Raw genomic sequence first — 14,683 nt, forward strand, 5'->3', positions numbered from 1 at the left:
AAAAATTAAGAAGAATGGAAGATAGAAAAGTTAGGAAGTTATGATAATGGATAAAATGTGGGAGAGAAAATCCAGAAATAAGAAATTTTAAAATCATATTGTTCTTGTTATTGCAAAACCATTTTATTACTATTATACAAAAATCATTTTTAAAACTTAATGTTGAGATGAATAGCTTACAATCATAACATTTTTAGAAATGCACACATATCTTACTTTTATGTGTAAAAAATAGATTAATAAGATGTAAGATTTCTTTTTTTTTTTGGAGTGATACCGGAATCTTCATTTTAAAAAAAAAAACAGTACAAAAGAACAACCTAAAAAAAAAACAGAGCCTAACAAACAACAAAACCAAAAGCTTAAAAAAAAAACAACCCCCCCAATCAAGTAATGGGAGGTTGATAATGGTGTAAGATTTTTTTTAATATTTATAAAATATATTAAAAATAATGTATAAATAAAAGTAAAGAGAATAGTTGCGAGGGATGGTGGATACAGCTTGGAGTTCATTTGGATGAGCTTGAAGCTTCGCCCGTCCTGTTCTAGTTTTGTAAGTATGCGTTTATTTTTTAGTTTGTCAAAAGTTCATTTGATAAAAGTCCATTTGATAAAAATCAATTTAATGAAAGTCAGTTGTTGTAATAAAATTTATGTTTAGATATATTTTTCAAAAGTCAATTTGATACATTGAAAGTTGTTTGGTTTGTGATAGTGAAATGTGCTTTTGAATATACAATTATTAAAAATGATATTGATTTATAATTATTTATAATTTTTATTATACAAATGTAATATATTTAAAATATTTAAAAAAATATAATAAAGATTTTGAATAATATAAATTTTGATCTATAATGCTAAAAATTTGATCTCTAGTTATTTGTATTTTTTTAATTTATAATTTTAAAAGATGTAATAAAGATTTATAATTTTTATTATACATTAATGCTAAAAATTAACATGATTAATTACTCAATTTATAATACTAAAAAAATTGATACCTAATTATTATTATTAAAATAATAATTATATTTTTAATAAATTAATTATTTTTTAAATAAAAAAATAAGATATTAAATTTAGGGTAGTATAGTGAAATAATATTTTATTTTTTAAATTCACTTTTTAAAAATTTTAAATAATTACGTTTCAAAAATTCATTTTCAGTTACTGTTTAAATGTATTTTTAGAATGTATTTTTTTATAAAATATTTTATTTAAATAATTTTTAATTTTTTAAAAATAAAATTTTATTTTCTAAACGTAAAACCAAACGAAAATTATCAACTTTTGAATAAAATGTAACTGTGGCCGCAGCAATAACATTATATAATTGGAGCGAGGGAGGCGTTTAGGTTTAGGAGGACATGATAGGACATGAACTGTCACGAGAGAACGACGTGATGTGAGACCTCGGTCCTCCCCCTGTCTCAGACCATATTATACTTCAGTTTTTTTAAAAAATTCCCATTAGGATAAAATTCGGTTTCACGAAAATATTTACTCCCTCCATTATTTTTAATTCAATCCATTTCAATAAAATAATTATTTATTTTTAAATTAATTTTATTTTTTATATTTATTTTTATTTAATAAAATATTTTATCCTAAAAAAATATAAAATAATATATTTAATAAATATATTTTAAAAAAATTATACCTTAAAAAATTTAAAAATGTTTAATATTTTTTAACATCCAATCCTTAAAAAAAAATTTACATTTTTTGACAGAATGATTATTATTTTTTATTTTACTTTTAGTCTTAATTATTAATACAGATCATGATTCAAGCCAAAAAAAATCAATGCATATTATAATAAATGAGAAGTAACTTTATACAATAATCTAAATTAATAAATATAATGGATAAAATGAAAGGTTAAAATTTTTACATGTATTAAATTACTTATATTTTGTACTAAAATTAGTAAAAAAATATTTATGTTTTGAAGTGGAGGGAGTATATCTCACAATGGAGCTCTTAATTCAGGCTAAACATATCAAGCTATCCCAAATCTGCTTGAAAAAAAGTTAAAATTAAACTTGATTATATGAACTTTTTAAAAAAAGTAAAATATTTTAAACTTGATTTGAATAAGTTTGACTATTAGAATTATTGACTCTATATGTATGTAGAGCTGACAATTCAAGTTAAGCCTGACAGATCGGCCCAAATCTCTTAAAAAGTTAGAGTTAAACTTGATTATATGAGTTTTTTTGTTAAAAAAAGGTATGATGTTTTAAATTCAACCAGAATGAATTCAACTTGAATTGAGCTTGGACCATCTAAATTATTAACTCTATCTCAAGTGCCATCTGAAAACTAGAATTTGGTTTTGCTGCTACTACAAATCCATCTAATTTGCATTCTAGGTATGTGATTTATTAGTTAAGTGAAGATGCAATGGTTTAATCGTAAAAAACATGTAAAATGAGCACCCTTCCTGTATCTATGTTTTTTTTTAAAAAAAATTGAGCACATGTACCCCCTTCATTTTTATGTATAAGAAAAAAAAATTATTACACAATTTTAAAAAGTTAGTTAATTATAATAATTATATCTAAAAATAAAAAATTAAAATGTTCTGTGTTAATTAACATAAACATGTATTAATTATTTCTCTTTGGTATGAATTATGAGGAATGATTTAAGAAATATGTAATAAGTACTTATTGAAATGGCCCGATTTTGTTTATAAAAAAATATGAGTGAAAAGTAATAGTTTTTTCAATAATAAAAAAACAAAAGCAGTATATAAAAAGGAAAATTTCAACTAAAGGTCAAGGATGTAACTTAATTATAAATGAATCCCAAAAAATTTAAAATGTCATTTCAATCAAGATGACTATAGTAAAAAAAATTAAAGTACTATTCATTTATTAATTTTATTTGAAATGTAAAATTATTAGTTATTATTCACTTATTTCACTTACTAATTTACAAATATGAGTTGTAAATTACATCAATTTGTCAAACAAGCAACAATATCATTTATTAAATTGCTAACTTTACAAATTAATTTACTAATATCAGTTGTAATGTCAATAATTTATAACTGACACTAGTAAATTAATAAATAAAATTAGTAATTTAATAAATGATATTACTACTTGTGATTGACTGACTGATATTAAGTTTTATATAATTATTTATAGATCAATTCATATAATTTATAACTTATATTGATAAATTAATAAGTAATTAATAAAATTAATAACTAATAATTTTATATTTTTGATAAAATTAACAAATAAAAGGTATTTTAATCTTTTTATTGTTAAAATTATTTTCACTTTGATCCTTTTAGATTAAATTGAAATTTTAAAATTTTTTGAGGCTTCTTAGTAATTAAACCCCATCTTGGTCCTGAAATTGCCCGAAGGTGCGTGTCCTAAAAGGCAGAGACAAGGTGGCAACTTCTGAGAGTGCGCAGGAGAGACCAAAAGTCAGAGTCAAACGACAGCACGGGATTCATTCCACTCCCACGCGCGCCTTACTCCTCGCCCAATCCAAGTGTTATTCAGTAACGTATTCCCTTCGTCTAAAAGTATAAAAAAAATTTAATCAAATTTTATCTTTAATAAAATAATTATTTATTTTTAAATTAATTTTATTTTTTATATTTAATTTTATTAAATATTTTATAATAAATATAAATTATTATCAATTAAAGAACTTTTAAAAAATAGATAATTATTACATCTTAAAAGATAAAAAATATTTTATATTTTTAACATCTAACCCCCTCAAAAAATATAAATTTAATGGAGGGAGTAGCCCAATACTTACATAACCTCTGCACACATTCAGTTGACTGTTTGGGATTAGTTGTTAAAACATACTAATAATAACAACCTTTATTAATTGCGTGTTTAATTTTTGTTGATAAAAAATTAGTTTTTCAAAAGTTTATTTAGAAAAACTTAATTTAGTAAAAATTAATTATTTTAATAAAATTTATATTTAAATTCTTTTTTAAAAAAATATTTTAGTAAATTAAAATTTATTTGAATCATATATAGTGAAATGTGTGTTTAAATGTATAATTATTATAAATAATATTATTTTTTATTATTTATAATTTTTGTTATGTAAATACTTCATATTAGATTAAAATGTCTTATAAAAAATTACGATTAAAAACTGTATCTAATAAAATTTTTTATCCACGTGTAATTTTGCAAAAAAAACAGTAAATTGGGATGGAAAAAATATTAATTAACAGATTCCCTTAGATATTGGGGATAAATCGTAAACGAGTAATATACATGATTAACACAATAATTGTTGATAAATTATTTTATTAATTTTAATAAAAAATTATTACTTGACCAGGAGAAATCGATTTAAAAAGAAAGAAAGGATGAAAATGTAAAAAAAATTCATTGGACTTGGAGAAAAAAAAGGAAAATACAAAAATAATTTGATATAAAAATAAAAATGTAAGGGCAAAATTATCAATATAATTAAAATATTATGAATGTGCTTTTAAAAAACTCCAGTCAGCCTTTATATGTGTTTTTGAAAAGTTCATTTGCACAACTTTAAAGCATTCAATCAACATCTGGCTTTTTGAATGTGAGAATGCACTTTTCAAATGTTGAATGATGTAAATCGAAACAAGCGTTAGGTAGCAAGAAATTTCAAGTGAAGGATAGAGAGTAATAGGATTAAAAGTATGAATTGAGGTCTTAGGAATTATATACATATTCACACATTTAATTACCAAGGCACAATTATTCCAAAGTCCCACACAACAATTGAAAATACCATAAAGTCCCACCAATTACATAAATTGTTATACAACACCAAGTTCTTTAGATGTAATTATTTTTTTATGTGCATTTATGAAAATATCCTCCTAATCTCCCCATGGTCATTGAAGCCAAAACCGCCGTCGCCAACCAGCCATTAGAGTTCTGACACTAGAAAGTGAATTATTGATCATGAGACAATTTAAGGATGCAACCTCTTCGATCCCCAAAGGTCACAACATCAGGTGACTATTGAACCCATTTGATAAACATATACGAAAGTTTTACACACGCACACGCTTATGGAACCTAATGTCAACTACAAAACTTTAGTAGTCAATGCTTTTTATCCTGTTGTCATTTTCTCTCGCCCTTTTGGCATCACCATCTACCTCATTATAAATAACTAGTGCACTTTGCTTGCCGTTATTTTCTCTTACCTTGTTGTCGATGCTCTCTACCTCATTGTAAATAACTAGTGTGATATAATTTATGCATTTTATCATGAATTTATTACATTTCAAATTATTTTGGTTGTCAATGCCCTTTATCTTATTGTTGTTTCTGCTTGCCTTGCTGTCAATGCTTTATGTAGCAAGGCTCTGGTCACCTACGGCAGCAAATGCGCAAGTGATTATGGGAGAGATTTTTTATTTTTTTGAAAGGAAAGAATTTTGATAAATGTATACAAAAAAAAAATCAATTACATTTAAGAATCTTGGGACTGTATGATAATTAGTGTAATTGGTGGGATTTCAGAACATTTTCATTTTCTGTGCATCTGTACATGACTTTGAAATAGTTCTTCCTAATTAGTATCCATCTCAGCCTCCACAGTTTCTGGAATTGGACCCTCGCCACCCCCTCCCTCAATGAATGTACCTTTTTCTCATTCCTTAAAGCAACCGAGTTTGGCGTGCTTTGCTTCTCTCCAATTATGAGCCCGCCACCCCTTTCCTCTCTTCATTCGTTCTTGGATTGCTTTGCCTTTTACTAGTCATGCCCCTTCCAAATTCCAATCATTTACCCCACACATTTTTTATACCCCCAATTTACTTACCAACATGCATCTCTCCTCATCTCAAAAAAAGAAATTATTTACCAAAATATTCTATCATATCTGTTTTTAAGTTATTTTAATATTTTTTATTAAAATTAAAAAATTTTAAAATTTATTGACTCTTTTTATAATTTTTAACTCTATCATTGTTATCATATGCTCTTTTTTTTTTTTTTTTTGAGAGGAAACATGAGGCTTGAAGTCCAACATAGGAAACAACTAAAACCAGAACAACAAAAAACAACCCGTAGCTGCCCCTATCAAAATCAAAACCAAAACCGCACTTGTCCGCAAAACACGGCCACTTCAAACCATCAATCAACTCAGGCCAAGTATGAAGGCCAGCCTCCAATTCTAAACCCAGACTTGCAAAAGCATCTCCACATTGATTCCCTTCCCTTCTCTTGCATTATGAGATACACAAATCAGCCAATCCCCATCCCCCCATTCTCCACTTCCCTCCAGCAACCTGCTTCCTTCTCCTCCTTCCCTCTTCCTGCAATTTCTTATTACATTCTCAAAAATTAATAACATATTTTCTCTCATCCTTATTTAATAAGGATGTAAAGAAAATTTGTGATAAAAATATTAAGACATGACTTGCAATCCCAATAAAAAATATTTTTTCTTATCTTGTAAATAGGAATGGAGGGAGTAATTTTATTTCTCTCTAATGTTAATTATTAAATGTTGAACCCAAAAACATTCTAGTGTTTCTATTCCTGAGCCATGTGTGATTTGGTGACTTAACCTCCTTACTTTTTTTCTAAATAAAAAAAATATTCCACTTCTTTTTTAAAATTTTGAATGAAAACACAAGAAACAAATAGCTGTTTCAAATTGTTTTTATTTTATTATTATACAAACTAGTGTTTTATAGTACATATTTTTTAAAAAATAAAAAATATTTTTTTATTATTTTTTATTTTTTAAAATAATAATTTTAGAACATCTGAAAGATCTATTCGATTTTTATTTTTCATAATAATATTTTATTTTTTATTTTAAAAACACTTTTTAAAAATATATTATTGAACAATTTTTTTAATCATTTCATTCTTAAAAATTAAAAACTGTACTTAAAATAAGTTGTGAAATATGTCCAAAGGTGTTTGCATTGGTGAGAACTTCATAGAGTTTTTATGTTGCGAGAAATTTAGTAAATAACAAACACCGAAACAAACTTACTTGAAAGCTTTGGAAATTTGCCCAAAAAATAAGGATTGCCTTGTGAATTCCGCCTCTGATGAGGAAACTGAACTGGGGAACGTTTCAGGTTCTAACATTGCCTTTTTCTCTCTCTGTACACTTTCTTCTTTTCTCTCTCATCAGCAAAACCTCCGCTGTCTTCAAAAGTAGAAACTGCGTCTCCTGTAATAAAACCATAATTTTACTTTCTCTGCCACTTTCACGCCCTTTCCGCCCCTTTCCTCTCTTCACGTTTCCTTCCTTTTCTCCCACCTCGGAAAGCTCTGCTCTTTCTCTTTCTAGTGTATGCCTCCACCATCATTCTTCAATTCCTCTGCTCTTATCACCCAATTGAGGATTTCCCGATTTTGATCTCTCTCTATGTTTCACTGTTCCTTGTGAAATTGCAGCCGACGCTGAGGAGACCGCCATGCCGTTTCCCTGGAAGAAAAAGAAGGTCGCCCGAATATCCAATTTCGTTGCCGATCTTCACTCTCCGAAACGCGGTGCCTCTCTCGTCGTCCAGACCGGCTTTCCCACCTCCCTCATCGACCTCTTCGTCAAGAACCGCGGCCGCTTCCAGAAACCCAAGCCCAGGAAACGGCCTCCGCAAGAAATTCCTGATCCGCCACCGCCGGACTCGGCCGATTCGTGTCACCGCTTGCTTCCTCGTGCGGAGCCGACATATCCGGAAGCTTCGACTTCGAGGCGGTTGGCGGGAAATGGAGATGATGGGGTCACGGGTTCGGAGCAGGTCCACGACGGATCGAATTCGGATCCCAATAAGGTGATTGCTGCAATCTTGAAGATGATTGTGGTCCTGGTTGTGACTTTGAGTGTGAAGAAGCTTACCTTCGGGATCACAATCTCCGCATTTGTGCTCCTGTTCCTTGAATACGCTGGGAAACATGTCGTTCCCTGGTTTAAACCTTGCCCCGATGCAAACATGGCGTTCAAATGTTTTGCCGTAAGGGTTTATAGTTGTGATTGGTTCCAAAATCTTGTGTCGGTGATGGGGAAAAGGCATAGTTGTGAAGGTTTAGAGCCGCCATCATTTGTTCGTGAAAAAATTCAAGTTCAATCGAGCTCTGGTTCTTCGTCAGTGGAAGAGATTGAAGTTGTTGAACCCAAGAGCGATACCGAGACTGGAAATGGTTGTGAAGAGATTTGTTTTGGGGGATCTGAACTAAATTCTTTCTATGAACGCAAGAAAGGGGTTGGTTCAGAAATTGAGGAGGCATGTGGAATTAGTCAAGATAAAACCAAGAGTAAAAGAAGCGGCAAATTAAAATCCAAGATAGTGAAGAGGCTCGTGCCCAAAAAGCTTCGAGGTCTGGAGAGGGGAAAGAGAATGAAAGAGAGGGAAGAAATTGGAAAGTTGAGCAAGGAGAAGGAAGAAGAGTCATGCAGTGAAGTTCCTAGCTCTGCGGAAGGAGATGAACCAGCAATTCCTGAGATAGAAGAAGAGGGGCAAGGTATAGAAGAGCAAGAGCCTTGGAGTAAACTAGAGTGTATTGAAGATAAGGAGGTTGATGATGGAATCTCTGGTTCCAATCAGGAGGTAGGGGAAGGTGACAGTAATGAACAAGAACAAGAGAGGGGAGATAGAGGTTGGAGTTCAGAATCGGGGGCTCTGATGTTGTTTCTAGTTGCTCTTGCTGGGCTTGTAGAGGGTCGCTTCTTTGCTTTTTTACTTGCAGTGGTATGGATGTTTATGCTGAAGATACTCAAATGTTGAGGGAGATCACTGAATGTACATCTTATCAAGTTGTTGTGAACATATCTCTTGATGGACAACTTGGTTCTTTTCTCACAGATTTTCTTTTTCACAGCTTTCAGTTCACAGAAGTTATCCTGCTACCTGCATTCTAATTCGAATGCTCGTCATTTGTTGATAAGCCAATTTGATAGTGTTGTACCTTGGAATGCAACTTCATAGATAGTTAGATACAAATCACAGTGTGGCCCCCCTCCCCCAAACAGGATCTGAAGTGTTGCTATGCATTCAAAATCTCTTGCTCAGCTTCAAAGCTGACACTGTTTTTTCATTCTTTGCAGACAGATGAGTACCTCTCATTTAGTAAAAGAAAAAAAAAAAACATTTCAGCTATTTGGCCTTACCTATTTGAGACATTTGTTTTCAACCAATTCATTATATAAAAACTTCTTATTATTAATATTATTAGTTAATTTGTATATAAGATTAAGGAATTTTTATTTTAAATTTTTTTTAAAAGCACTGAATATCTTATATTTTATATTGACACGTAAGGTAATTTTTTTTTGAATTATTTTTTTAAAGAGCAAAACATTACTTTTGATAGTCGCCCATTAATTTTATTATTTTTTATTGATATGACATGTGAATGAAGTTTATGATGTGACATATGCATGGGGTCTATGTACAGTGACAAGTAAGACTTTAATAATATTTTTTGTTAATGATTTGCCCTTAAATTTTTTTATCAAAAACGTTGGGAACGTTGAAGCATTTTTTCAAGAGCATCAAGCACTTGGAGTTTTATTAAAATAAAGTTTAATAAATATTATTAAAATATTAAATTTTTAATATTTAAAATTTTTTTATATATCGATCATATTTTTAATATGGATCAAATTCTCCAAATTTGTTAGGTTCTTCTCTATAATTTTTTTTATTAACTAACAGTCTTCTTTTTTTCAAAATATTACACCAACTAAATTTAATACTTATTGTATAATGCAGTGGTACGGCTAAAATTAGAAACATGATACACCAAGACCAACATGCCAACAATAATTTTTATTTGAAAAATAATGCCTACCCCATTTATGTACTGTAAAAAGAGTAACTTAACAAGAGAATAATGAAGAGATGAGGGAAAAAATCTCTCCCATAATTTAAAAGTTCATTTTATCAATTAATTTAGAAGTTCATTTGTTTTTGATAAAAAAATGTCAAATATTAAAATATTAAATTTGAGTGGTGCAGTATTTTAAAAAAAGATCATTAGTTGACAATAAAAGTTGTAGAGAATGACCTAAAAATTTAAAAAACTTAATCAATATTAAAAATATGATAGATGTATAAAAAATTACAAATCATCTATAAATTTCTAAAAAACTAGTTTGAGCTGTTAATATTTAAAAAATAATTTATAAATTTTGAATGAACATTTATAAATAATAATATTTAAGTCATTAAATATTAAAATAATTAATATTTTAAAATATTTATTAAATTTTATTTTAACAAGATTTCAGAGTGTCCAACACTTTTGAAAAAGAAATTTAAAGGCAAATTATCACTAAAAAAACATGGTCAAAATTCTATTTGTCATTACATGTGGACCTTGCGTACTAACCACATTAGTCAAAAAATAGCAAGGTTAATAGGTAACTAACAAAATGGGTTTTTTGTTCCTTAAAAAAATGGTTCAGGGAAAAATTTACTAACTTATTAGTACAAAGCACCCAATGTAAAATATGTTAGTCACCCAAGAGGGGGTTGGATGTCATTCGATTTTTCATTTAAAGCTCTTGACTTCAAAAACTTGGAATATGAATGTCAAGATAATAAAATAGAGTAGATGAATATGAGAGATAAAGGACAATACAAGAAATTTATCTTAGTTCAACCCAATTCACTTGGCCTACATCCTCTATTTTTCAATATAACCACAAGTTAGATCCGAGCACTTGTAAAGCCACGATACAATGTTAGACCTAACGTTTGTATCACTTCTCCTTGCAAAAATCCCCATTCCTCTTTTTTCATAAAGGTAATTTTAGTACATACTTAAGACCCTTTAACCTTAAGTCTGCTCAGTTAAATAATAGAGAAATTTTGATTACAAAGTGACCCTGATACAAACTCACTCATTACGAAAAACAAATAAGACAACATGATACTTTAATTTAATCATGCACTATAAGAGACGTACTTACACTACATTGTATATACATTGAAGAAAGCACAACATTGGATTTATCTTCCACAAATAAAAATGAAAATTGGTAGAAAAGACTTAGTTGAAACCAAAATTGTGCCTAAGGACCAAAGTAAATTAAAGGATCAAGTCTATTATTTTATTCATAAAATAATTTGATCAAATGACCAAAATGTCCCTTTATGTTAACTAAAAAAATTAAGATAAAGGCACAAAATTCGATTGCTAGAGCTTCGACTACTCCTCCAACAATTGATGATGTGCTTTCCAGATCTCTAGACAACAGGTGAAGGTTGTCGAAAAAATTCAACACTCCTTGATTATGTGTAAACTCAGCAATCAAAGGGTGCAAGGATTTTTGCTTAGGGTGTGTAACATCTTGAATTTTAATCTCAGGAGCTAGTTATTAATCAGATGTAAATTAGTAATTATTAGATTGATTGTAGTTTGGGTGTTAAGTTAGTATTTTGTATTGTTTAGATGTTATATTAATAGGATTAAATGATAGAAAGACAATTCAGGGTAAAACGAGCAAGCACAAGTAAGATTGAACTTACTAAGCCACACGCCGCAGTGCATCTATTGGAAATTATGCCCTATAGCCTATCATTATATTATGCATATTGTTATTTAATTAATTTTTATTTTGTTATCATATCAATTGCATGTTCAATATGATAACTGTATCCTTAGACAAATTATAGTGATTATTCTAAATGTCCCTGATCGGTCATCTATGAGGAATCATAGAGAAAATAAGACTAATATGACTTTGATTAATTATAGAAATACAAATTAAAGTCATAGGCACTTGAAAGAGTACAAGGTGCTAGATTGACCCACTATGAAAAAGCTGCATGATATAAGTTATAAGCTTATTTCATATGTAACCATATCACTAAGCTCTTTGATCTGAGATCATCATAGATTCCTACATGATGATCACTGAGTTAAAAGTCATCTTTGATTAGCATTCCTTGTAGCTCGCTTGAATTATGACATGTGTGTAAGAGCTTCTTGACTTAAACTTTTCCCCCTCATCCTCAAACAAAACCTTATGCTTTAGTGTATCTAAAATATTATGCGTGAAATAAAAATTAATAGTCATCACAAGTAGGTCATTCAAGTATTAATATACAACACCCATAAAATTACAACTAGCAATTCAAAAGATTATTAAACAGGCCATTACAATTTATAATTATCTTGTAAAAAATTTAGGTTCCTTGTGACAACTGACATGGGGGTGATTTAATACTATAATAAGTTTGCCTTTTATTATACAAATAAAAAAAATAAAATATATTAAAGATAAAATCACAATATAAAGTACACCAACATTAATCCAACATCATACGATGATATGCCAATCATAAGGTAAAGATTGAAGTTACAAACATTAATAAATAAAAGAGATGATAGACTCAAAATATTATTAATACGTGAAATATAAATTTTTTGAGGTTCATTATAATGTTTTGAATACTTACAAGATTTCATTATGATATTCGGAATGATTTAGTCAAGTAGATCGTAGTCAAGTATTTCATTTACATTATATCTATTGCAAAATAAAGTGATTCCAAATAAAATGATTGCATTTTGTATGCATATGACAAAATAAAAAGCTCACATATATTTCAAAACAAAACATCTAAAATATAGCACATATTTATTGAAATAAACAAGATCAACAAAATACATATTGCACTTTCATATTTCTTGTGCAATTCCTCCATTCTAGTAGCAACATTAGAAGGTAGGGATCATGCTTCTGCTTCTTTCTTGATATCAACAGAAGTTGTACAAAAATACAACAAACTCTTTTAAATTATGATAGTCATAAAACTTATAGCAACTCATTTAATATGACATTGGTTCAAGTTTAGATTAAGTACTTACCAATAGGGTTAACATTACCTTAATAGCTTTTCGATTGTGGGTGCACAAGAGGATCCCTGTATACTTCTAAAGTAAAGGTAAGCAAAATACTGCCTAAAAAAAATAACAAACTTGTTGAAACCAGCTGATGGCATCAATTAAGACTATCAAATGAAGAAAAAAGAATAACATCTCCAAACTACTCTATTTGCAAGGCCAGGCATATTCAATGTTCCAATAACATTTGTCTTTATTGTTTATAAAGTTTTTTAACTATTAGATGTTCTCAAGGTAAACTAGATAGATAGAACTTTTAAATCAATGATAATGGTATATAGGGAACTTTTAAATCAGATTACGAAACAAATAGGTGGATTATATGAATAATATGTGCATTAAAATAGTCTGTATAATTTATTTTAATGTCTAACTTAACGCTTAACCGTAAATAAATAATAAATATTCAACTAAAATTGAAACTTAAAGTAAATCATGAGAACTAATTGATTGATTATTTATTGTTAATAACATGCCTTTTTTATAATTTCATAGTGGTTGAGACTAAAAACGAAGCAACAAACCAAACAAGAGAGATAAAAAACATAATAGACCCAAGAACCATAACCCAGTTGGCTTTTAGGAAAAAGGCATCCCACACACGAACATGATGTAGTCTTTAAGACTTAGAATGACTAGATGTATGAGACCGTTAAGGAAATATGATGTAACATGCCAAGAATCTCATGGCCTATGCTAAGAGATCCTTGATATTTCACGAATAGGCTTCGGATCTTGCGAGAATAAGAGTCTCAATTGAATACTTATAAAAGAAACAAAAGGTCAAAGAAGAGGAGACGGATAATCAACCAACAGCATTTAATAGCACTTTTAATATTTTACCCTTATCTTCTCAAATAGTTAATAATTATCATTTTCAGCTTTTGTAATGTTTACAATTTTGTGCTTTACATACTTATTAACTAAAATACTTGTTCATCTCAATTTTTTTTTATCTTTACATTCAGATAAATTATAACAAGAGAGCTTAAAAACTCATTATTATCTTTTGAAATTCAGTATTTCTATCACATTTAGTACTTCTTGTTGTTTGTGAAGAATACATAGAATTTCTTTTTGTAATATAAGCAATCTGATAAAGCTTTTTTTTTTTTTTCTCTTCTTTTGAGACCAACCACAATTTTATAAAGCCTGGAGCCTTTTTATAATTCGGTGAGCGGATTCTTGCAGGCCTTAAAGATTAAAGAAGCGATCTAGCCACCATATCGGTTCTTGACACGTCCTTGCTTTCCAATGTCGCTTTCAAATTTATCAATTCCCTTGATTTATAGCCCTTTCATGTCCATCCGTAAAAAGACGAAAGTAACCCATCTTTTGTCTCGTTCTTTTTTTACAAAATAAACTAATCCACTTATGATATGGCTTATGGCGCGATAAAGTTCGAGTCATTTTTAAAACCAGAACTAAAAAAAATTGAATTTCAGTTCCAATAAAAATCAAATTAAATTATAAAAAAATTAAAGCGGCAATCAACATCAAATTGAATTGTAAAAAATTAAAGCGGTAATGACCTTTTGTGGTCACAGTGAAGTTCATATTCTGTAAAATTAGATGCAAATGTTACATTGGATGCTAATATGATCTAGAATTCATAAATGTGAGATTGATTATATTGTATGTTATACTACATTATAAAGAACTCAAACAAAGAGCTACAATGTACGGGAAATGTTTGTAGTTGTTTGCATAAAGGGGGGAGGGGGCAAGGAAAAAAAAAACAGAGAGAGAAGAGCATGAAACGAGGAACCCTATGTGACAAGGACCGAGGGGGGGGGATGCAACGCAAA

At 29.1% G+C, this 14,683-nt stretch overlaps 1 protein-coding gene across 2 annotated transcripts; it reads left to right on the plus strand.

Moving 5' to 3' along the window:
* The first annotated feature begins 6,998 nt into the window (after window positions 1–6,998).
* Window positions 6,999–8,962, plus strand: LOC129285995 (uncharacterized). Of its 2 annotated transcripts, none has more exons than XM_054922024.1 (2): window positions 6,999–7,096; window positions 7,419–8,962. In XM_054922024.1, the coding sequence occupies exon 2, from the start codon at window positions 7,439–7,441 to the stop codon at window positions 8,744–8,746; it is 1,308 nt and encodes a 435-aa protein (XP_054777999.1). In that variant the 5' UTR covers window positions 6,999–7,096; window positions 7,419–7,438; the 3' UTR covers window positions 8,747–8,962. The 2 variants fall into 2 exon arrangements, with proteins under 2 accessions (XP_054777999.1, XP_054777997.1); XM_054922022.1 differs by lacking the exon at window positions 6,999–7,096 and adding an exon at window positions 7,181–7,312.
* Window positions 8,963–14,683: the final 5,721 nt, after the last annotated feature.

Source organism: Prosopis cineraria, unplaced genomic scaffold (genome assembly GCF_029017545.1).
Source record: "Prosopis cineraria cultivar Desert tree isolate PC_DT_omini unplaced genomic scaffold, ASM2901754v1 PC11, whole genome shotgun sequence".
Lineage (NCBI taxonomy): Eukaryota > Viridiplantae > Streptophyta > Magnoliopsida > Fabales > Fabaceae > Prosopis > Prosopis cineraria.

Excerpts from the sequence above, each read along its gene's own strand:
- LOC129285995 (XM_054922024.1), top strand. The coding sequence starts at position 7,439 with ATGCCGTTTCCCTGGAAGAAAAAGAAGGTCGCCCGAATATCCAATTTC.